This window comes from Dipteris shenzhenensis, chromosome 21 (assembly GCF_047967505.1).
Source record: "Dipteris shenzhenensis isolate YYH24624 ecotype China chromosome 21, Dip_SZ_1.0, whole genome shotgun sequence".
In the NCBI taxonomy this organism is placed as follows: domain Eukaryota; kingdom Viridiplantae; phylum Streptophyta; class Polypodiopsida; order Gleicheniales; family Dipteridaceae; genus Dipteris; species Dipteris shenzhenensis.
Genome location: NC_141616.1, coordinates 17,611,132 through 17,635,567, shown reverse-complemented (window position 1 = coordinate 17,635,567; position 24,436 = coordinate 17,611,132). Strand labels below are relative to the sequence as shown.

Sequence of the window (24,436 nt, the reverse complement as noted above, 5' to 3'; positions counted from 1 at the left end):
TATACAATGACCCAGCAAGATTACCTATCTAAAAGAAATACAAAGTACTCATGACAAGCATAACATTGAATATTAAGGAGTATAATATATGGCTTTCACTTTATGGGTGGCTAAATGTACTTGCTAAAAAGACAAGTTTATAACACATGGGGGCACGTGTTGCTCAAAAAGTGTCGAGGATACTCTAGATGTGGTTGTTTCCAACCAAGTCTCAAAAAGCATCATCATGAGTCTTGTAGGATGAAATAAATGTAGTAGATGGTTATGTCTAAGTCAAGAGTTGCATGCACTGTGATATGTTTTCTAGATAGAGGAACATGCACTAGGTTGCTCTATAAGGCTGAAAGGGACTCTCAAACAACCCCGTGTGTGTGTGTGTCTATGAGAGAGAGAGAGAGAGAGAGAGAGAGAGAGAGAGAGAGAGAGAGAGAGAGAGAGAGAGAGAGAGAGAGAGAGAGAGAGAGAGAGTAGTAGCAATTGCTTTTAAATATCAAAAGTAGGGCTCCCATATGAGTGGGGGATAGAGCTCCTTTCATCACGAGGGGTTGGGTTGTCCTCTCTTGGAGGGCGTGCTCTTATCTAGGGCAACTGAGTAGCTAGGGGTACTATATTTTTTGGGGTTCTTGCTTGGTAATATATAGTGATGTGTTGTGTATTGTAGTGTTTGCTCCTATGGCAATGCAAGATTTTTAATGTTAGCTCTTATGGCTAAGGTTGACATTTAATGGTTTCTTCTAATGGTTGTTCATATGGAGAAGGTGGGTATCTATGGCTAAGGTGGGTATTTTAATGGTTGCTCCCCTAGCCAAGGAGTGTGTTTTTTGTTTCATGTGATGAGGTAGTTTCTTTGGAATTGTCTAACGAATTTTATATTGTGTTGTGAACTTACAAAGTGAAATAAGCTTCTCTCTTGGGGAATGAAATGTGAAAGAGTAAGCGTTGTAAAAGTTTATGCTATTGGGTGGCTGGGAGTCATGGTAATACCCACTCAAATTACAATACTTGTGCTTTTGCTTTCAAATTTCAAGAGCTTGAAAAAGGAGCCCATAATGAGCATGTTGAAGTATGGGAACAATTTACTTATGTGTTTAGTATCTAACCATCATATGTGTTCTATTGTCTTCACGTATGTGAAAATTGAGTGAGCCATGGGTGAATGTACCCGCTAAGGCTAGAAGATGAATGCAAAAGGATTCTATAATTTGCGGCTTGTCCTCCCGCATTCCAAACTTGTTGCCCATCCCCACCTCCTAGAAGTTTTTGCTGTTATCTTCTTAGAAGTAATCATACCTAATCGTTCTTTATGTTTCCGTCGTCCCTTCTAAATAGAGAATCAAAGAGGTAGTGAACCCGTGCTCTCCATTGAGCGGAGAATGTGGAGCCCTTAGTCTCATCGACCCAGATGGAACGGAGTCCGAGGTGCTGTAATTTTGGCAGGCCAAGGACTCGAGGAGGAGGCCGAGAATCAAAAAAAGTACTAGAAAGAGATTTATTATAGGTGAGATCAAAGGGGTGACAAAAGATTGCTAATAAAAAGCCGAAAATAGCAAAATTTTCCCACGAGAAAAAAAAGGGGGCACAATTTTCGAAAAATTAAAAAAGGCGGCGGGGCTGAGGAGTTGCCACGTGGTGGTCCGGAAGTCAAAAGGGGGGTTGACCGGGACCCGCACGCGGTTAAGGGGGGGGTCATGTGGGAGTGGGGGCGGATTTGATGCTGGGGGATTAAATGGATAAGGGGGGGATTTGAGATCCGCAAAGTATAAGGACCTTCTTCTTCTTCTTCTTTTTCTTCTTCTTCTGCTTGTTCTCGCTGAACACTCCGCCATCGCCATAGCCATCCTCCCTTTTCACCTCTCAGCTCCCCCCCTTCCTCCTCCTCCTCCTTTTGTCTTCCTTCTTCTTCTTCTTGACGTTTCGAGCATCAAGATCTTGGGTTGAGTGGCGCAGAATTGTCTCACCGCAGCCGGAGATCCTCCTCTCTCTCTCTCTCTCTCTCTCTCTCTCTCCCCCCTTTCTGATCAGACTCCGCTCCCCACACCTCCTCGCCTTGTTTGCTGCAATCCTTTCCGGCCTCATTCCGCTCTTCGGCTCTTCCCTACTCTCTCTCTGTGGCTCCGTTTTGGGCGATCCCATTTCTTGTCGAGTTTGGTTTAATTTGCTTTGCCCTAAAATTTTCTCCCTCTTTGGCCTTCTTCAACTTCTGGGTCAGCAGGATTTCCTACCGTATGTGAGATTTTCGCCCTCCCTGACCGTGCGAGAATTACGGTCTTGCTCGGCTTTCGATGCTCACATTTCGCAATTGTCCCGCTGGAAGCCGTCTCGATCCAGTCTTGCAATGTAACGCTGCTACATGGGAAGCCCAGACATGGAGGCTCGTACGACGGAAGTATAGATCGAAATGCTATACGAGTAGATGCACATGTGGGAATCTCGTGGCTGATATCGAGGAGTAGCTTTGTAGTACTATTTCAGAACAGCTTTATCCTTCTGTATTTGGAGGCTGTGCGGTGGCGACGGAGGTGTATCTTACATGTACACGGGTGAGATTTCTATCCCTGAAGTTAATGATGAGAATGTTTTTTTACGAGAGAGAGAGAGAGAGAGAGAGAGAGAGAGAGAGAGAGAGAGGATATATCATAAACGTTCTTCCCAACAGGATTTATGGGACTAAAGATTACATGTTGAGCTCGACAGACAGCTGTCAATGGTATACTTTAAGTGTGCTTGAGCTCATGACCAATCTTGCTAAGGTCTGTGCCTTCTAGAAGACCCTACCACAGTGTTCCAAGGCTTACTTTATGTAGGATCCTGCCATTTTTGCCTGCCCAAATGCCTATGCAGACCCATGTACGAGGAACTTACTATCCTCAACGTCTCTCAATCATCTCTCCGTTTCTACTTACGAGCTTATTAGAGCTGCTCCTTGTTATGCGTATTATTAATCTCTTGAAGAGTGAGATGTTCTCATTGAGATACTCCTGCCTCTTATAAATCAGCACTGGGTTATCTCCTCTGGCCACGTATTGGTTAGTAATTCCATATTAAAGCTCCGCAATGGCTATATCTGTGTCAGGAAGATATGGTGCGTCTATCTGCAATATTTCATTCCCTTGTTGCCCTGTACCAACGTTGTCTATGGTTGCTATCCAGCCCTCATTCAGCCTCATCTCAGTGCAGCATCTCAGCCAGCAGCTTCAGCAGCAATCAGTCTTCCCCAAGCTGCCCCTGCAGCCACCATAGCCTCTCCATATGTGGAGCAGTATTCAGCAATCTGCCATAGGCAGATTCAGCCATGACCAGCAAACCCTAGCCTCTATAGTCAGCACTCCAGTCTCTCCCATGAGGATTTAGCAGATGTATTCAGCCCCTCCATCGAGGGAATCCTACAATGGCCCATTGGTGGGTGCCAATGCCAACCCTAATACTCTTATTCTTCTGCTGCAGAGCAGTTGTGTGCAAGATGCGATATGTCTTATGCATGCTCTCTCTCTCTCTCTCTCTCTTATCATTCATGATGGTAGTCTGATGGACTACATAGTGAGTGTTAGATTGAAACTGCACTATGTGTTATGTTTTAGAGGATGAGTTTGGGCATGTTCCTGGATTCATCTAGATATGTTAACTAATAAAGATAATGAAATCATGGTTAGCCGTTCACAGACTGTTTCATCCAGTCCAGTCCACAGGGCAGCTTGGGCGTGGGCAGGTCGCCTGCCATGTGGGAGTCACTGTTTGGCCGCCCTGTGGACTCTTCAGTCTGTCTTTAGGGCCAGTCAGCCAGCACAGCAGGTTTTGGGCGGCAGCTGGGGGGTGAGGGCACTGTCCTCCACAAATAGAGTGCTTTAGCCCTCAGGTCTCTTCTTGGAATGCCACTGAGGAACAGATTTGGAGCAGATTCACTGAGGTACATGGGCAGAAGAGTTGCTGCTGGTATAGAGCACTTGATTTGTTCCTCGTGCCGCAAATAGATGTTATCAGTACGCCAGTCCTGTATGAGCCCGGACATTTGTAAGAAGGGTCTGCCTAGGATAGCCTCATATCCTGGCTGTCGGGTGAAGTCCATGACTACAAACCTGACGGGGTGCGTGAATCCGAATACTTTAATGTTAATGCCAGTAAGGACTCCCAAGGGTTCTGTAGTTCCGCCATCAGCCAACTTCACTACCAGATGGGTTCGCTGCCTCTTATAGGGGCTTGATCTCCAAGGGAGTCACCTTGCTTGGCTATGATCTCACTCCATTGGCTCTGATACCATGTTAGAAAAGCATAGTTAGCTGTGACTTTTCCCATGTAGATTCAAACTTAATATGAAGATATGAACAGCAGTAAGGACAGCCGAAAGTGCTCAATGTTCATTGCACCCAAAAAAGGTCAGACTTTACAAAGGGAAAATCTCACAAGTGCTCTATACCAGCAGCAACTCTTCTGCCCAAGTACCTCAGTGAAGAGCCTTAGATCTGCTTCAAATCTGTTCCTCTCCCTCAGGCTGCCGCAGTGTTCCTCAGTGGCATTCCATGAAGAGACCTGAGGGCTAACACAATCTATTTATGGAGGATAGTGCCCTCCCCCCCAGCCGCCCCCCAAAACCTGCTGCGCTGGCTGACTGGTCCTATAGACAGACTCAACAATCCACAGGGCGGCCAAGGGAGTCACCTCACTTGGCTATGATGTCACTCCACTGGCTTCGGTACCATGTTAGAAAAGCGTGGCTAGCTGTGCCTAACATTGTAGAGGAAGACTTTTCCCATGTAACTTCAAACTTAACACCACGGTTTGCTTGTACATTACATGTTCACAGGAAGGAGCGCATAGAGTGCTCAGATCTATGAAGATATGAACAGCAGTAAGGAAAGCCAAAAGTGCTTAACGTTCATTGCACCCAAAATAGGTTAGACTTTACAAAGGAAGCTCTCACAAAAAGTCTGACTTCGACAAGGAAGGTGACCCTATCTAGTTAGGTCAATGTGCTTTGGGAGTAATTCTTAGTGCAACATGGCATTTCTTGTGCCCATTCCAAATTGTGGTGAGGCAGATAAAATTGGATGGTGCCAGTTACCCATTTGGAAGAATAAGATGCATGTGTAGTATGGGAGTTTATTGAAGGGGGGGAGGCTAAGTCTGCCGATTGGCTAGATGCGGTAGATCTTGTGTATGTGAAGTATTGTGTGCTAAGGGATGTTGAGGCACTATCTCTAACCAAGGTGCTTTGTCTCGTGTTGCTTTAGGAGTAGGCATGGTAACTGATTTATGATGATGATGGCAAAAGCAAGGCATTTAATACTTCAAGCAAAGGGAAGGGTAAACTTGGAAAGAGTGAGCCCAATAAGAAGAATGACAAAGATGCTTCTGAGGATGGAGACTCTTTTGACGAGGAGAGTAAGGAGAGAGAAAAAGTGCCACTATTGTGATATGCTTGTCATCTTGTAATTCTTCGAAGTAATTTTCAGTGCAACACGGCATTTCCTGTGCCCATTCCAAATTTTGGTGAGGCAGATAAAATTGGACGGGGCCAATCATCCCATTTGGAACAATAAGATTCAGAGCCATGTGGTTGCATGTGCAGTATGGGAGATTATTGAAGGGTGGAGACGTAGTCTGCAGATCACGTGGGTGCCTTTGGTAAATTCATCAAAATGGTAGATCTTGCGGAGGTGAAGTATATTGTCACGAGGGTGTGATTTTTGGCGCATGCATGTTGGCCTGCATGTGGGCAGGACCTTGGGAAGACAAAGAGCGAGGTCAAGGGTTGCTTGATGTAGAATCCCTAGCATTTGTGCCTTGGGGGCAAATGAAACGTCCAGGGCCAAGAGGGGCCCAAAGAACCTTAGGATCCAAAGTTGGCCATTGGTTGGGTCTTAAAAAGGTCCCACTAGAGGGGGCAAGGGGCAAATTCATTGGTTACGACTTTAAAAAGGTCCCACTAGAAAGAAAGAAAGAAAGTTTATTAAAGTCTTCGGAAGACCGATGGGTCTATGAGACTGTGAAAAACCTGATACAATGAGTTGTGGTAGTGGAGCTACTAAATGTAAGAAATCCTAGATTTACTATATTTAGAAATGTGCTAAGGAACACAAAAAAGACTAAAAATAGCAGAGAACAAGGAATATTTGTATTGCTTGAGTGTTTTTAGTGTGTCATCCATACAATTGGGCCTCTCTTATATAGAGAGTGAAGAGTCACACGTGAAAAGGTGTGTACTCCAAAGTGTATGTGCATGAAGAGGTGTGTATGCCTTGTGAAGGGTGTGACCCTTGATGAGAGGGTACATTACAATGGGAGTGTCTCTTCAATAGAATGTCTCTTGTGAAGGGTTGTGCCTCATAGGAAGTGTCCCATCGAAAGGGCATACCCTTCCACAAGTGTCCATTCATCAAACCATCCATAAGTCTAAGATATAGAGAAAGGAATACGTCACAGATCGTGACATCCCCTCCCACTCAAAATAAGACCCTGGTGGAGATAATGAACTTATGTAGAAAATATCACAGTAAATTCTGAAAATACTGCTGTAAAATGTCAGGGTACTGCTGTAAGTCTTCATTAGATTGCCAAGTAGCGTTGGAGTCGTCCAGATCGCGCCAAAGAACAAGGAATTCCGTGATAAATCGATGTCGAGTCTCTCGCTGTCGATGGTCCAGAATACGCTCAGGAATAAGGAGAACATAATCGTCTTCGATTTCTGGGACATAATCACCTGCAGGAGGAACTACTTCATCGCTTGGAATGTACGACTTTAGCCAAGAAATATGAAATGTCGGATGGATTTTACCCCATGATGGTGGTAATTCCAATTTGTAACTTAAAGGTAAATTTTTCTTGAAGATCCGGAAAGGTCCATAGTATCTTGTTTGCAACTTAGGAAACACAGACTTAATCGTCTTATAGCGATGTGGGGCTACAAATAATAGCACCATGTCATCAGTGTCAAATTCTAGGTGACGTCTATGTTTGTTGGCAGACCGTTGATACTGCTCTTGCGCTTTTCGCATATGATCCCTGACTTGGAGTAGAATGTCTTGCATTTCTTGAACCAGTTGATCAGCTAGGGCCACTCGATGTTGAAGTACAAAAATCGTTGGTACGATCGGAGTGTGCCCATAAGCTGCTTGGAATGGAGTCATGCTGATGGCACTATGGAAAGAGTTATTATACGCAAACTCAAGGAGTGGTAGATACTCTTTCCAAGCTGCTAGGCGTGACTGAATATAATGTCGAAGCATTTCTTCCAGAACTTAGTTGACTCTTTTAGTTTGGCCATCTGATTCTGGGTGGTAGGCGGAACTGAACAGCAGAGTTGTACCCAAAGATTCGAACAGTGAAATCCAAAAGTGAATGGTAAACTTAGGATCTCTGTCGGATATTCTTGGGCAATCCATGGTGTCGGAAGATGTGTTGTATGAAGAGTTTGGCGATGTCCGGAGCCTGTGCATTTCTTGTGCAAGCAGCAAAGTGTGCCATTTTGGACAATCGATCAACAATTACCATAATTTGAGTGTTACCTCTGGAGGATCGTGGTAGTGTTGTAATGAAATCCATGGAAATACTTTCCCACCTTTCAGTTGGAACTGGAAGAGGCTGAAGAAGTCCTGCTGGAAGTCGTCGGCTTGCTTTCATTTGTTGACAAGATAAGCAAGATGTAACCATTTTGATGACGTCGCTTTTCATCTGAGGCCAGTAGTATGTTGCACTGAGTAACCTATAAGTCTTGTTGATGCCTGGATGGGCAGCATAAGGAACTACATGATGCTCTTTTAACAAAAGACGTCGAACATCCTTGTCATGTGGTACACAGACGCGATCTTGATAATACAGAAGGTCGTCCGTATAAGAATAGGATGAGAAAATCTTCTGTTCGAAAGTCGAAGGTTGATCTTTTGAAAGAACTTGTACTGCTGTGCCGAAGTCTTTATCATTGAAATACTTCCCTTTGAATGAATTCGGAACATCCACAGATAATGTAGAGATTACCATAGCTGATGCTAGAGTTAACCTGCTGAGAGCATCTGCAACTACATCGCGTAGTCCTGGAATGTACTCAATGGTCATGTGAAAGTTGGCCAGAAACTCAACCCAGCGTGCTTGTCGAGCGTTCATGACTGGCTGAGTAAAGATATACTTTAGAGAGTGATGGTCTGTCTTGACCACCGAGTCGGCTCCCATGAGATAATGTTTCCAAGAGCGATAAGCATGTACAACGGCAAGAAACTCCTTATCATAAACCGGGTATCGGGTTTGGATATCGGAATGTTTATGGCTGTCAAAAGCAATAACTCTGCCTTCTTGCATCAAGACTGCTCCTGTAGCAATGTCGGAAGTGTCGGTCATGACCTCAAATGGAAGGTTGGGTCAGCAATAGCCATAACTGGTGTGGTAGTGAGTGCTTGCTTGAGTTGTTGGAAACTATACTTTGTTTCGGGAAGCCACTGAAAAATTGTTGTGCTTTTCAATAATTCGGACATAGGAGCTGCGATTTCAAAAAACTGATAGACCTTTGTATGGTAGAAGTTTGCCAATCTGAGAAAAGAGCGGACATCATGAACATTCTTAGGAGTAGGTCAGTTTCGGATTACGTCGACCTTCTTGGGATCCACAGAGATGCCTTGAGCTGAAATAACATGTCCTAAATATTCGAGTTGGGTCTTGAAGAACTCACTCTTCTCAACGTTGATGTAGAGAGAATTTGCGCAGAGAACTTCAAAAACTAGGGATTTGCTGAAAACAAGGATGTCATCGAGGTAAACGATGACTAACTTATCGAGGAAAGGCCTGAAGATGTCGTTCATTAGTGTCATGAATGTGGCCGGGGCATTGTTTAACCCAAAAGGCATGACCAAACATTTATAGTGTCCATACTTTGTTCGAAAAGCTGTCTTGTACTCATCGCCTTCTCGTATGCGAATTTGATGATAACCTGAACGAAGATCAATCTTTGAGAATTGTGTTGCGTGTAGAAGTTGATCGAAGAGGTCATCGACGCGAGGCAATGGATACTTGTTTTTGATAGTGAGCTTGTTGAGGGCTCGGTAGTCGATGCAGAGGCGCATTGACTTATTCTTTTTTTCTACAAGTAGTACAGGAGATCCGAAAGGGCTGCGACTGGGCCGAATGTGACCTTTGTCGAGTAGTTCGGTCACCTGTCTTTGGATTTCTTCATTTTGAGTGTAAGAAACCTGATAAGGAGGTTTCGACGGTGGATTACTGCCAGGAATAAGTTCGATTGGGTGATCCACTGGTCGTCGAGGTGGTAATTGCTTTGGCAATTCCTGTGGAAAAATATCCAGGTAGGGCTGGAAAAAAGGTTGGTTGAGGTATTCAGGAGGATCCTTTGTTGGTGTCTCCTCTACTGCCGTAAGCAACAGAAGTGAAGTCTTTACTTACCGTTTACGAACCCACTTCTTTACTTGTAGGGCAGAGGCAACTGGGGTTGAAGGAGAGTCCCTAGAACCAGTTAGCTCAATAAGTTTGCCCTGGATAGTATGGCTGCGAAAACTGATTGATGGATCATAGTCGTAGAGCCATTGTTGTCCAAGTATGACATCGTATTGAGAAAGAGGCATGATGTCGAAGTTCAACTTGTCCATATAATGTTGGATGCGAAAAGACAGGTTTTTGATCTTGGTGTTGCACAAGAAGGTAGTTCCATTTGCGAGCTCAATCTGATAGTCCATGGGACTAGGACTGGTGGTCAACCGAAGTTTGTCGACCATAGAACTAGCTAGGAAGTTATGAGAGCAGCCACTGTCGATGAGGATAGTGACCATTGTTCCACGAATCGATCCTTGGACACAAAGTACTTGAGTGGCCAGGGAAGGTTCGGGGTTGCTGGCAAGGCTCATGTGGATGGTATTTGCCATTCGAACAGCTTTGCCTTTCTTGTCTTGTGTTGGGGTAGCATCTTCTGTTTGGGAAGTGCTAGGTTCCATATTGGAATTTTGCTTTGGTCGCTTGGGACAATCGAACCATCTATGGTCGCCTGTACAGATGGTACAAAGTCCTTTTGTGCTGGAGTTGTTCTTCTTGTCAGTGGATGCACCTTTATGTTGGGGATGACGGTCATGACTTTGTGAAGAAGAGGCGCGATCCTTGGAGGAGTGCTTCTGTTAGGATCCAGCATACGATTTCTGAGACTTGTGGGGACCTTGAGACTGTCGCTGACCTTGATTACCCGAGTTTTTTCTAAACTTGGGGTTATCTTGAGGGCGAGCATCTTAGTAGAGTTCTGTGTTCTATTAGCACTTTGCTTCCCTGTGTTTTGGAAATCGGTAATGCGCTCTGCGTAAGCAATAGCGCCAGCTGTGGTGGTGATGTTTGCTTTGAGGACATCAATGCGTAACGAGGGGTTTAGGCCTGAGATGAAAGCATGAAGGCAATCATCATCAGTTTACCTCAGGTGGGAACGAGTCCACATAGTCGTCCGGTGGTGTCACGTCATCCTCTGTATGTGTGGTACTGCGAGAATCTTGGAGTCGTTGGACTTTCTGGACCAAGTCAGAGATGCTGTCCTGAAGCTGGGAAATTTGAAGTTGAAGTAGTGCTTCGCCTTGTAAGTTGACTTCAGGGGTCTTTTTTGGACTTGAGTCGCTGATTTCCGGAGAGGTTGCATGGAGCGTTGCGACATATCTGAGGTCCTTGTGAGGAGAGCACGAACCTGCGCTCTAGTTTGTACCATTCCTGGAAGAAGATCTGGGCTGCTCCCTGAGGTTGCTCATGTTGGAGGAGGCAGGCGAGGCAGGATGGAACCACCCGTGGAAATCTGGTAAAGGAGGTCCTGTCTGAGGGAACACTGGTGATGCTGAAGTGGGTGTTACTGCTCGTGAGAGTACAGGGGTAGGTTGCAGAGTCCACAGATCTGAGAAGGGATAAGGAGCTGCTGTCGGGAGTGGAGGATATCCAAGAGGAGGAGTACCTTCAGAGTGTAAATACTATCTTGGGGAAGGTACAACCTGTGCAGGAGGATATCTGGGAGCTGAAGGAGGTGGAGAGTACCCTGGAGATGTTGAAGCTGAGGGGTAAAAGTCTCTCCAAAGATGGACAGCAAACTCATGAGGAATATTGGGTTCTGGGTATCTACGTGTCTCGTGAAACACAACCTGGACTGTGCTTAGGAAGTAATGTAATTGAGGTGCCTCACGCATAAGGTATAGGATGTGGTCCAAGTCACTGGAAGGGCACATGACATACAAGACCCACGATGCAAAAGCTCCGAAATGGGCTGGTTGTGCAATCTGAACACGATATTGTGTGATAGATGATGCCTGAGGTGTCCTAGAAGGGACTGAGGCATTACCAGGGGTTTCCATGCTTTAAGGAGGAGGCTTTCATTTGCTGTAATTTGATAATGAGCGGCAAATAACAAAATGAAAGAGAATCCTTAGAAATAGAATGGAAAGAATCCACCTGGAATAGATTAGAGTGCCCGATTGTGCTGAAAAGCGTGTACCAGCGGTGGGCTTTGGGCTGGAAAAAGTACAGCATCAATAGCGAGTTGAAGGAGGTCCTGATGTTAGGCTTCAAGTTTCGAAATTAGGGTTTGCTGTAGAGGGAGGCGATTCAGCGACCAAACAGTCCGGTTGTGGGCAGAAAGATGTTGCCAGCAAAACCACGAACCACACAGGATCTCGATATGTTGTGTAGAGGCGAGGTTTTCTTGTACAAGAGGGGCTGGCTGAGGGAATTTGCTGAACAACAAGGCCTCTGTTCGCAGGCTGAGATGGCGAGGTGAAGAGATCTAGCAGGCTATGCAGAGATGGGCATCAGGCTGTCACTCGTCAGGGTGATGGAACGCATCCATGGCTGAGCAGAGGCTGGCGAACAGATAGAAGGCTGAGGGCATAATTGGCGTGACTATGGAAGGCCGCCAAAGGCTGAGCACAAGGCTGCAAACAGAAAACGGCAAGCTTGAAGTGGGCTTGGCGTGGGCTGGCAAGAAGAAATCGGCAAGGGAGGGGCAGAATCGACATGAATAGACTGTACGGAACAGTAGGCGCTACTTTTGAGAAGAAAGCGCGACTTACGAGATGCCAAAAACCGATTTACGAAGGTTGCAATAACTACTAGGCATTGCTTTTCCCAAAAATTAAAGGCTGGGTTACTTGAACTTAAGGTTAGTCTTGAGTTGGGCCTTAGGTTTAGGGCTGGTTGCCCTTTTTAGGCCCTCTAGGTACCCTTTTGTAGGGTGGTGCTTGGTGCCAAAGGGTGTGCCTATTTTAAGGGGTGTGACCCTTGGAATAGGTGTACCTTTTTATGAAGGGGTGTGACCCTGCTTTAAAAAGGGGTGTCCCCACACGAAAAGATGTCCTTTTTTCCACGATGGGGTGTCCCCACATGAAAAGATGTCCTTTTTTTCACGATGGGGTGTGTCCCTTGGGTGAGGAGTCAGAAACTCTTCATCAAAAGGTTTGTCCGATGGTGGAAAAGGTGCGTCCCTTGGTTTTGGGACAGCCCAAGCACATCAAAAGACACGATTTTTGTCGTGTCCATTCACATCAACTCGTGATGTGAGGGAAACGGAGAGGCCACTGATGACTTTAGGTGGGGTTGGCGCTAAAAATTTTTATGCTCATTCTCTCCATCTCTTCCATGCACAACGTGCGTGGATATCCTTCTAGCAGAAAAAGATGTATCAGATAGGCGCTAGAAGGTGGGGGGCATTTCCTACAGGCAAGAGCGAAATTTGCTCTGATACCACTGATAGAAATCCTAGATTTACTATATTTAGAAATGTGCTAAGGAACAGAAAGAAGACTGAAAATAGCAGAGAACAAGGAATATTTGTATTGCTTGAGTGCTTTTAGTGTGTCATCCATACAGTTGGGCCTCTCTTATATAGAGAGTGAAGAGTCACACATGAAAAGGTGTGTACTCCAAAGTGTATGTGCATGAAGAGGTGTGTACCCCTTGTGAAGGGTGTGACCCTTGATGAGAGGGTACATTACAATGGGAGTGTCTCTTCAATAGAATGTCTCTTGTGAAGGGTTGTGCCTCATAGGAAGTGTCTTGTCGAAAGGACATACCCTTCCACAAGTGTCCATTCATCAAACCATCCATAAGTCTTAAGATATAGAGAAAGGAATATGTCACAGATCGTGACACTAAACGAGCATCCACACCAATGCAGAATGCTAAAAAATGCAAAATGGCAGTACTAAGTCCTAAGTACAACATAGTCATGTCTTGAATATATATATATATCAATCTCAGCATCATCGTCGATATCATCATAACCATCATCATCATCATCGTTAGCAACAGGACATCAGGATGGATGAGGCTGTGGAAGTGGAGGCATGAGGTCAGCAATAGAACACTGTCGCCCCCTCAAGGGTGCAGTCCTGGTACGTCTCCTGGTCGTAGCTCTGCGTCTAACCAAGGCCATTGTGACCCCCGTCAGTCGGGCTCCGACCCTAAACAAGGAGGGGATGTCCCCAAGTGTGATTTGTGAGTCAATCCTCTGTTTGAGCTGTCGGGTCACAGGCTCCGGGTCACGGTCATGTCGAGGTCTTGCCTCGTGGGGGTCTATGTGATTTGGCTGAAAGAACTCTGTGATAAGAGCTCTGAGAGGTATCAATCGAGGGAGAAGTCTGCTCCTGTCTCGGTGCTCGGAGTATCCTATCGCGGTGTCTGAGCATCTCACGAATGAAACCACCCAAGCATCGCTGGTCTAGGTAGGAGAGGACACGGGCCAACATCCCATAACTATCTCTGAAGAGCAGTAAAAATGCCCTCGGATCTCATAGTAAACAGGACACCTGAAGATGAGAGGGGGCAAGGGGCAAATGAAAGGGGGGAGGGAATGCCATGTGGCATTTTCCCATCCTTAGATGCATTTAGCAAGGTTCAATGTGGAGGAAAGGGCTGGAAACTCACGTTTTTATGACAGAAATATATACCAAAATATGCAGAACATTTTCACTTTTGCAACTCTAAACTCGAGTAGAGATCAAGGTAGGAGTGAATGGAGGTAAAAGAGGCTGGGAGAGCTTAGGAGTGGGACTAGACTGGAGGCCAGATAAGGCAAGTAGTAGGATTGAAAAAGCAAAATTGCAAATACCTAGGGGTGAACACAGCATTCCGGAACACTTTCTTGGTGTACCAGAGAGTAACGGCGTTCTGGAAATGCAGGCTTTGTTGGAACGGTGTTCCCTTGTTCAAGGAAGGAGAAATGGCATGCCATGGTAACGCCCCTTCTTGTTTTCACCTCTGTCCTTTATGTGAAACAGCCAAACTATTATCCCTATTGCTCCACACATGCGAACAACCAGTTACAGTTATAGCTATAGAGTTGAGATTAACACTTGTATATTACCAGTCCTAATTAAACCTCCTTAGGTTGCTAGACTCAGAAGTTATAAAAAGATCGAATGTAAGGTAAAGCAGGAGTAAATGTGGATAAATGATATTTACATTGATTATTTATTAGATCTTTCATTTAGAACAATCTTTTAAAATATTTGTAAAACCTTTCCTTAAATGAGGGATGACATCATCCATGAAGAGCTATGTTTTTTGGAAAAGCAGTATGGCTTTCAATATAATGTAATGAGGTTCAATGTTTCAATTTGTGACGTAGAAGTCTGTCCTTCACAAAGCTTTCTTTCCAAACCTTTCCAAACCTTGGTCCTTGCTTTGACAAAGGAGTAGTGTAAAATTTAGTTTGAAAAATTTGCATGCTTTCACTAACTAATTCGTAATATGTTTTCTTGCAGGGCATGGATCCTACACAAATGTTAGTGAAGTTATCTCATTTAATTCAGGCAATTTCATCGGCAGCAGAGAAAGTTGTTTTTCATAAAAAGAACTGTCAGGTTTTGGCTGCATCCATCAAGAATCTATCACCACTAATAGTTGAAGTTCAGGATTCAAGAACGCCTATAGTTGGAGGAGCTATCACATCATTTCAAGGATTGGAGTCTGTTCTTCTCAGGGCCAAAGATCTTATTGAGAGATGTGGGGGGAAAACTACCAGACTCTATCTGGTATTTTAAAACAATTTATTTAGTCTGTTTCATTATTGTTGACCTGACATATACAAATTAGCAGTTGGAAAAAGCTGCAAATTCTTTTTTGAAAACATCAAAGTATTTGCAGTCACCTAACAGGAAGGAAATACAGGTATTGCGGGGCCAGAAATTTGTTCAGAAATTCCAGGTGCTTTCTTTGGAGATAGAGACCTATGTGAGTTCGTTGCCTTTGGGAGCGCTCGAACTAACAGAGAATACTCAAGAGCAGGTAAGTTTTGCACTGTAAAGTGGGTCCTTTGTACTATGTCTTTGTTGACCTCTTGGAATATGCTGTAATTTAGTATCTACTTTCCTTTCTACTGGTCAAATAATGTTAGTTTGTTAGTTGATAAAACGAGGGGAAGACATCCTGGCAAAATACTGCTTTCAGTGCTCATTGCTCAAGGCTTGTATACTGTGGAACAAGGCGATGCTTCTTAGTAATTTAGAGGGATTCTGTCTTCCCCATTTACTATAGGAAAACGATATGATTTGGCAATGACCAGCTTCTTTTCACATATGCCTGTCCCTGTACTGTACAAAACTTTTCTAGATTGCCACATTATCCACCCTAGCCTTGGCAGTTTTGCTATAGAGGCATTTGCAGCAACATGCAAGACTTGGCCAACTGTTACCCTAATCTCTCATGTACACTCTTTTGTTTTTTGCTGGGAAAAGAGTGTACATGAGAGATTGGGGTAATAGTTTGCCAAGTGTTGCATGCTGATGCAAATGCCTCTATACAGTTGGAGGTGGTGGCCTTCATCCCTTGGTTGGGCCTTAATGAAGCATGGTTAATTGACGGGCTATGCGCTGCAGAACACGTGGCATTTGGATACTAATCCCATAAGTAATAGTGTGGCCTTAGTGGCCTTGCTTATTTGAAGACCCTCCTCTCATCCCTCCTGGGATTTTTTGGGAGGAGAGGGGGACCTTGTGTGGCTAGGAGGTGGGGAGTGGGATCCCCCGTACTTGGCGCATACTTCGACATGTGGTAGCCTGTCTTCGGCTGCCAACATGGTATCAGAGCAGTTGCAGACTGCGGTGGTGCGGCCGTTGCGTGAGCGACAGTTGCAGCAGATTTGTCACGATCCATGCAGCAACTTTATAGGGCGACGTGATTCGACATTACTGCGGCACCGGTGGATTTCTAGAATGCTCATGTGGTGGCTCTCCCTGTGGTCTTTGGCGGCAGCTACCCGTGGTTGACTGGTCGTTGTTTGCTTGCATGGACTTTGGTTTGTCTCACGTGGCTATTTGGTTGACCGCACCTTGATTTGGTCGGGGATCTCCTTTGGTTTGGTCAGTTGTACCCCGGGGTTTGTCCATAGGGGGGTGTTGGTGGTGGTGGCCTTCACCCCTCCGTTGGGCCTAAATGAAGCATAGTTAATTGACGGGCTATGCACTGCAGGACACATGGCATTTGGATACTAATCCCATAAGTAATAGTGGGGCCTTAGTGGCCTTGCATATAAAGGCTTATTTGAAGACCCTCCTGTCATCTCTCCCGAGATTTTTTGGGAGAGGGGACCTTGCATGGCTAGGAGGCGGGGGAGTGGGACCCCCCCCCCCCCCCCCCTACTCGGCACATCCTTCGACACATGGCAGCCTGTCTTTGGCTGTCAACGTATACAACATTGCCAAGGCTAGGGTGGATAGTGCGGCAATCTTGGAAACTTTTATACCGAATAGATTCTAGAATCTTTCGAAACCCAGATGACAGCTTATGCTTGGGTACTGATGAGAAGCTTTGCTTACTAAGTTTTTATTATTTATTATTTTTGTATTTGCTCTTATTTTGTCTAAAGTTGCTTACAAACTCTCTTCTTTCCTTTGTTCGTTTGCTTGTTCTATAAAAAATTTTAATTTTGTAAGATTGCATGTGCTCTAGTCTTATGAAGGTATACTTTTGTATAGCTGAAATAATCTGTGGTTCATATTTAAGGATTAAGAAAAATTCTCTACTACACTGTTTCGTTTAGATAATTACTGAGCCTTTTGAGCAGTCTCTGGCACTCTCTGCTTTGTTTCACGAGATTGATCCATCGACCCTCTGGGTTTTAACTAAAACAATTTGTGCACTTCAAGTTGGCATCCTGTTTTTGGAAGGTATTCTGATTCAAAACAGATTTGGATGCCTGTATTTGATAGTTTTGACTGCTATTTTCAGGTCGAAAAGTGCGTCTCAGAACTCCGTGGAGCAACATTTAGTATGGATGAGGAAGAACTGGCAAAAGAAATTGAGGTGGTTTTAAGAGAGCTAAGAGATGGGATGAAAATTGGCCATGACAAGCTTGCTGATATAGCATCAAAATTTCATTTGAAGTTGAATCAGGAAATTTTAAGAGAGGCCTCACTTCTTGAAAAGGAGAGAGAAAACGTCAGGGTTGAAAAGGATAAGCATGAAGAAGAATTTATCAACCAGCTTATTATTTTGGTAACTCAAATGGGGGATGATTTAGCAGAACAAAAGCAGGCGCAGGTAGAGTTTGGAGGAATACCTGTACCAGCTGATTTTCGATGCCCCTTATCGCTGGAGTTGATGTCGGATCCAGTGATAGTTGCCTCTGGGCAGACATATGAAAGAGGGTATATTCAACAATGGCTGGATCAAGGCAACACTACTTGCCCGAAAACCAGACAAACTTTGAGCCATACAACTCTCATACCCAATTACACTGTAAAAGCCCTTATTGCCAATTGGTGTGAGGCAAATAATGTTTCTTTCCCTGAACCAGCCAGTCTTGCTGTGCAGGCAGGGTCAGTATCATCACTCACAGAAACGAGTTCCAGGCCAACTGATTGTGGACACGTGCAGGAAAATTTGGCATCTTTTCGAACAAGGGATGGACATGCTGTGCTTATATTGGGAAACCGAACATCTGAAAGACTAGTTGGAAGCACACATTCCACGGTTTTTGAAGACCATGATGCAGATGCAGGAAGGGCTGGGCATGCTCTTGGAGGGGAGGGAATAAGTACATTTGCCCAGGACAACCCTCGTCCTCTTCAAAACGGTGATGTAAATGGGAGGTTCCTGTCAACAGTCAGTAGGAATGGGGATCATCATGATGCTTCTATACATATTCATAGTCGAAATACTTCAAGTTCAAGTCTTGCTTCCAGTGCAGATGATTTATTTATTACAACAGCACTTGATGAAAATGTCACAGAGGCTGCTCAGAGTGTTGATGGTTTCTCGTGCCCTAGTGATGTGTCAGGGGAACTGCAGAGGTATGCTGTTTCATCTTCTTGTGGGTCTGCCAATCAAGAAGCTTATGGAACTCCAGTTATGCTAAACAGAAACGGAGTTCAAGGGTCCTGGAGAAGAAGAGAGGGAGGTTCTGATGTCAATATACCAAGGACTTCAATGTCCCCAAATGCAGGAGCAGCTGACACCATTGAAAATGATTCACAAGTGACTCTTTCACGGCTTGTAGAGGATCTACAAGTCAGCTCCATCGATGTGCAGAGGGGTGCAGCAACAAAGCTGAGGCTTCTTGCAAAACACAGTGTGGATAATAGAATACTCATCGCCAACTGTGGTGCAATTAGGCCTTTGGTCACATTGTTAGGTTCTACCGATCCACAGACTCAAGAAAATGCTGTGACGGCTTTACTAAATTTATCCATCAATGACAACAACAAGAATGAGATTGCTGCTGCTGGTGCTATTGATCCCCTTGTGAATGTGCTAAGGGTAGGGAATTCCGAGGCCAAGGAGAATGCAGCAGCCACTCTTTTCAGCCTGTCAGTCATGGATGAAAATAAGATGGCCATTGGGCAGTCTGGTGCGATACCACCGTTGGTGGACCTTCTTATGCATGGTACTCCTCGAGGAAAAAAAGATGCAGCAACCGCTTTATTTAATTTGTCAATACATCATGAAAATAAAGCTAGGATTGTGGGTGCCAGAGCAATCAGGCCATTGGTGGAACTGATGTCTGATCCTGCTGCCGGTATGGTAGACAAGGCAGTGGCTGTTTTAGCAAATCTTGCAACGATAACAGAAGGCAGGTCTGCAATTGGTGAAGAAGGCGGTATTCCGGCTTTAGTGGAAGTGGTGGAATTGGGGTCTCAGAGGGGGAAAGAGAACGCAGCAGCTGCCTTACTGCATTTGTGTACAAATAATCATAAGTTTCGTGCTATGGTTTTACAAGAAGGGGCCATTCCTCCTCTGGTTGCATTATCACAATCTGGTACAGCACGTGCGAAAGAGAAGGTTAGTTTTGTCTTCTGGAAATCATTGCCTGTCAAGCAACTGTGGCATATGCTGGCATTTTAGAAGGGTTGATTATCATTTTGGTTAAAGAGTTATCTTCCTGATATGCCTGAGTCTCCTACATACAATTACAGTTAAAAGCATGCATTCAGAATTCTCTTATAGGTCCAGTCTTGACTTCCTCATGTCAATCCTAGCAGCAAATAATAGCGGCCTCAATATTGTATTGGCCAGTGTTTCCACACTTTGCTATACAGTTTATTCCAAATGGGACTTCATGCTTGTCTTGCTGCATTTGTACACGGGGCCATGTGTGTAGGAGTCTTAAGTAGTTTTGAAGTTAGACAGATAGACTTGAGTAATCATGGTGTTAAAATACACTTTGTCTTGTTTTTAGAGGAGAAGCTTGAACACGTCCATGGACTCATCTAGAGATATAAGTTTACCATTGCGTTCTTTGTTTTTAGATAAGTCATGACCAAAGTTTTATAGTTAGAGAGAGATTCTGTTAAGTAGGGTTGTTTATTTCCCAGATTAAAATCTCAAAGTTCTTCTCTCTTCGCTTCCACTTTTTGCTACCAGGCTTCAGCTCTATTACGGCATTTCAGAGAGCAACGGCAAGCAGTACTTGGACGGGGTGGTCCAGAAAGGCATGTGGATCATCGTCAATTCGCCAGGCCATATGGGTAGTGGGTGCTTGGGTGAACTTGTGTGCATTATGATTTTGATGTTCTGTGAAAGCTGCGTACATCTCTGGAGTCGAATCTGGTAGGCTTATATACAGAGAGGCACTATGGTGAGTTTTTGGGGTGTGTGCTTTGCACTGCTGGTACCTTTTTGATGGGTGCATAAACTTTTTTCCTCAGGGTTCAAACCCCGTAAAATGTAATACACAAAAGGGTGTGGCTAAGGCAGGCAGAATTTGGTGGTAAGCCAATGCTTTTCCATTATACCAGTACGTTCAAATGTTTCTGTGGCATAGTGTGGGGTATTTGTAAATGCTGCTAGGTTTCACTTCAGGAAACACTGGAAGCAGCAGCTGTTAATATAACACGGTACAATTTACAAAGGTGGCTTGAGTTTTGAATTTAAAGTTCAGAAGTTCCGAGGGTCTACCGGGCAGGGAGATTTCAGCATATCTGGTCAGTTAAGGTCGAAGCAATGGTAATTGCTCGAGACTGTGCATACAGAGATTTCTACATTAGCCACTCCAATCCATCTAGTATTATAAATCAAGGTGAGCATGAAATTGTAGTTTTTTCATAGGGGAGCTCGCAAGTGTTACATCGCAAGTCTGTTCACTTTTAGGTGAATTGCTGTTGAAAATTCTTAGTCTTCTATTTTGGAGGATTGTGATCCATCCTTTCATTCAACAGCATGGTATCTCTCGTATCCCCTTGCACAGAGAGTTCACTGGAGAGTTTTTGAAAGGGTTCTTTCTGTTGCATTCGCAAAAAGTTTGGGTTTTGGATCTTGTGCTGTTTATTGAACGAGAACTTTTTAGCTTGTTTATCATATAGATGTAAATGTTTGGATCCTTATGTGCCATGCTTGTGAAGTAATGGCGATTCCCTGTTGATGCCTTTCAACATGAATGTGTATGTGGGTTTCTGGGGGTGTGAAAGGGCAGAGATGTTTATACCATGGTTTACACCCACCATGGAGTGCTGATGATGTTGGTGGGATTTTATATTAGCTAATCCCTGCTTTCGGTGATGAGTCTATGGTTTTCAAGCTGGTAGGTGATTGTTATGAGATGAAAACTGCCCTGTTTGTTTTGTTTTAGATTCTGACTTCGGACATCCTACTAGATTCATTGCATTACTGGACGTGCGAACTTAATGTAAATTCGAAATTGCAGCCTGCAGCTATTCTGATGGTTCTTATTCTCTGTTGGGTGTATGTTCCAAGTTTTTTACTAAGAAATGCTCGCTTGGGAGAGACTAAATGGAACTTTAACTGGGATGAACATACTGTTGACTAGTCTATGCCTTCTGGAGTGCTAGCCTGCGTTGAGACTGATGTGCCCTTCATTTCTAGAGGTCTGACCGAAACTCAACACAAAGGCCTTTGTAGGCTTCTGCCTTGCCTGGTCTGCCTCCCTTTCACCAGCTCACACCAGCTCACAGCTGGCTTTGAGCTCGTTTGGTAAGTCTTGAGGCCACAGTCAGGGCCTTTGGTCAATACCCCTAACTTTGCTGCCCATTGGCAGCTTGAGGTGGCTATTGGTGTTTGCAGCCCCCTCTCCACGTCCCCGCCACCCCTGACCCCCCTCTTTGCATGACTGGCCATTTCCTCTTTGTGGATTTGCTTCCCACCCCTAAATGGAGGACTATGGCCTGGCTAAAGAATTGGACCATACTCACTAGGAGCCGAGCACAAACAGAAAAGAGGAAAAAAAGGGCAAAGAACCCTACAGCATTTAAGACCTCAGCTCCAATGAAGGTGAAATTCACATCTGACATTCAGGGCGCATCACCGAGCAAACACAAGATGCACAAGCAACTAAAATGTAGCCTAATAATGCAGTCTAAGCAAAAGACTAAAATGTAGCCTAATAATGCAGTCTAAGCAAGTTTCAAGGATACCACTGAAGAAGGACGGCAATCCCTTTAGTTACTTGCAATCTCAATCTCCTTACCGAATTTTGCAATATCAATGGTTGTAATACAGGAGATTATATGTGTATTGTATCTTCGGTATGTTTGCAGCAGGTGACATAAGATGGTTACTTTCTTGTAAAAAATTTCAAGAATTGAGAACATAAGAGATGCGTTCCTACAAAGTTTTCATTCAGAAAGCAACGAAAAGGATCCTATTTCATGATTTTCTAGGATTGACATCAAGATGGACATAGCTTTTGATAGTATACCTAGTGGTAAGGATGAACTTTGTGTGATTATGTTTGCCAATAGGAGATTAAAAACCCTATCAAAAAGTCAGAGAACAGAAAAAGTTGTGTGAGTATCCCCCATAAAATGGATGAAGGTGAGTGGAGCTCTATTGCAGAGAAGGGGTCTCGGGTCTGGAGGATTTTGGATGCATGAAGTGGAATCTTTCCCATAGGTGAGCGTTTGAAGAGTGTATACAGTACTAATTCAAATTTCATCAACCCCTAAGCTTGTGGTCCAAGTGTAGCTACCACTAGCTGATGGTAGGTCATTACCCACAAACTAAACCTGCCTTCCAGTTTTTACAACAATATATAGAACTGAAAAAGCTCATTAGAGATTTGCCTAGGGTGCTTGTTGTGAATGTCATTGTAGTGAAGAAAGTATAGCTTATAAACTAGGTAGGACTATTTACATTAAGATGGTGTGTCAAGGGAAACAACCACTACAAGTTGGGCATGCATTTGTGTGTTTTTGACATGCGGACTAGGTTAGAAGAAGTAACACAACTTGGAACATAGCTTGATGCCCCAATAGAGGTAAAGGAAGCATTGGTCGTGCAAAACATTGTTGTAGTACCATAGGACACCTTGATAGCCCAAGGATAATAATCATTCATTCCAAAGTAGCCTTGGTCACGCAACTAGAGGTCCCCATCATTGAAGACAATGGTCATTCACTTCTAGTAGAATGTCTCGGAGATAAAGTAGTAGATATACACAAGATAAGATACCTATTAGACAAATGCAAGGAACATGATGATTTATTCAATAGATAGGTTTCTTACCCCACCCAAGTTGAGGATCGGCCAGAGCAATGAGACCACAAAGGAAGCCTCATACGTAAGACATACACTCACTCATAGTTTTCATGCAAATTACATAACTCCATACAATGCAAACTACACAACTCTATTCATTCATGAATAATGGCTTAGGTGAAATGTATGATTCATGATATTAATAATGATTGCTTAGTTTTTGCCCTCATCGTAAACTCACATTGAGGTGTGACATCTTGATTCATACAATTCTCAATCTTAAAATTTCACGCTATTCATGCTACATGACTTTGTATTTGGTGCAATATTTCGGTTAATAAAATGATCAATTGACGCTTTATGCAATTTTACAAAAGTTCATAAATGCAATAGCGAAAGAAAAGTATAGCTAATGAAAACCATAAAAAAAAACAGTGCATACTTTTTACTTAAAATTTGATTCCTTGCTTAAGAATAAAATACTAACAATCTTTTCAAGGAAATCATTCATGCTACAACGTGCCCACATGAACGTCACGCGTAAGCATACATGCTAAATTTCACTCGTGTAAAAATTGTCAGTCAATGACTAAGCAAGAACAATCAATTTTACTTTCCCACTTCTCTTGCTCAACTCCAGTACTATCTTAGTCTAAAACATAATATACAACTTCCTATCCCCTCCTCTCCCTTCAACCTAACAAGAAAGAATAGCCATGGTGGAATTCTTGCTCCTCTTGGACTGGAAACTAGAAGAAGCAAGAACATGTTAAAGAATGTAGCAACCCATGACACATTTCTCTCATCTAATCCAAAGATCTAAGAGCAAAGTATTGCCATATCATACTCCTTTGAATTCCATATACACAGTGGAAACTGAAATCACAAGCTTATCTTATCCCACTTGATCTGAAGGTCAAGCAAATTAATGGCACTAGAGTTGAAACAGTTGAACAAAAACATTCACATTACATGCAACAAAATTTACCATCACAATGCTTTTGCTACTTGATTTATCTCGAAGATTAGGTAGAGCAACCATGCCACGATGGAGGCCATCGATCAGAAAGAAAGACTCACCAAGCTATACCTTTGCTTATATAAGAGATGTATTGCCAGTGTAAGCCCATATACTGATGGTGAAATTGGCTTACCACTGATACAAAGCTTTTTATCAGCTTACCTTTGGTATAGGGATGTATATCAGACCCTTCTACCAATGGTGCAAATATATTGCCGGTATAAAGCCCCATAGTGGTAGCATTGAAACCCCTTCTATTTGTATATTTATGTAGACTTACTAGATCGAAAAACCCCTTATGTTGATATGATTTTAGGTGTATCCCCTCGGGTGTGGAATGTGGCTTCATCAGTTTCTGTCCCACGCCTCTCTCTATTTGTGAAAGAGACCTTGTCATAGTTGTTGCAATGGCTCTCAGATCAATTGATGTCAGTGCGGTTGCCTCTTTCAAGAAGGTTTTTAGAATGCAAAGGTCAATGTGGGAACCGCACTCATGATTTCCCTTTCCAAGTCTAATATATGCTCATGAATTCAAGCACATTA

At 43.8% G+C, this 24,436-nt stretch overlaps 1 protein-coding gene across 5 annotated transcripts; it reads left to right on the top strand.

Annotated features, from left to right (window-relative positions):
* Positions 1-1,831: 1,831 nt before the first annotated feature.
* Positions 1,832-20,883, top strand: LOC147888571 (U-box domain-containing protein 4-like). Of its 5 annotated transcripts, none has more exons than XR_015543072.1 (7): positions 1,832-2,540; positions 14,706-14,975; positions 15,112-15,228; positions 17,170-19,221; positions 19,804-19,989; positions 20,088-20,149; positions 20,242-20,883. XR_015543072.1 is itself a non-coding variant. In XM_087393051.1 (7 exons), exons 2-6 carry the CDS (start codon positions 14,709-14,711, stop codon positions 20,101-20,103), a joined length of 2,556 nt encoding a protein of 851 aa, XP_087249177.1. In that variant the 5' UTR covers positions 1,832-2,540; positions 14,706-14,708; the 3' UTR covers positions 20,104-20,149; positions 20,242-20,883. The 5 variants fall into 5 exon arrangements, 3 of the variants coding, with proteins under 3 accessions (XP_087249177.1, XP_087249176.1, XP_087249178.1); XM_087393051.1 differs by having other exon boundaries at positions 19,804-19,907; XR_015543071.1 differs by having other exon boundaries at positions 20,088-20,883.
* Positions 20,884-24,436: the final 3,553 nt, after the last annotated feature.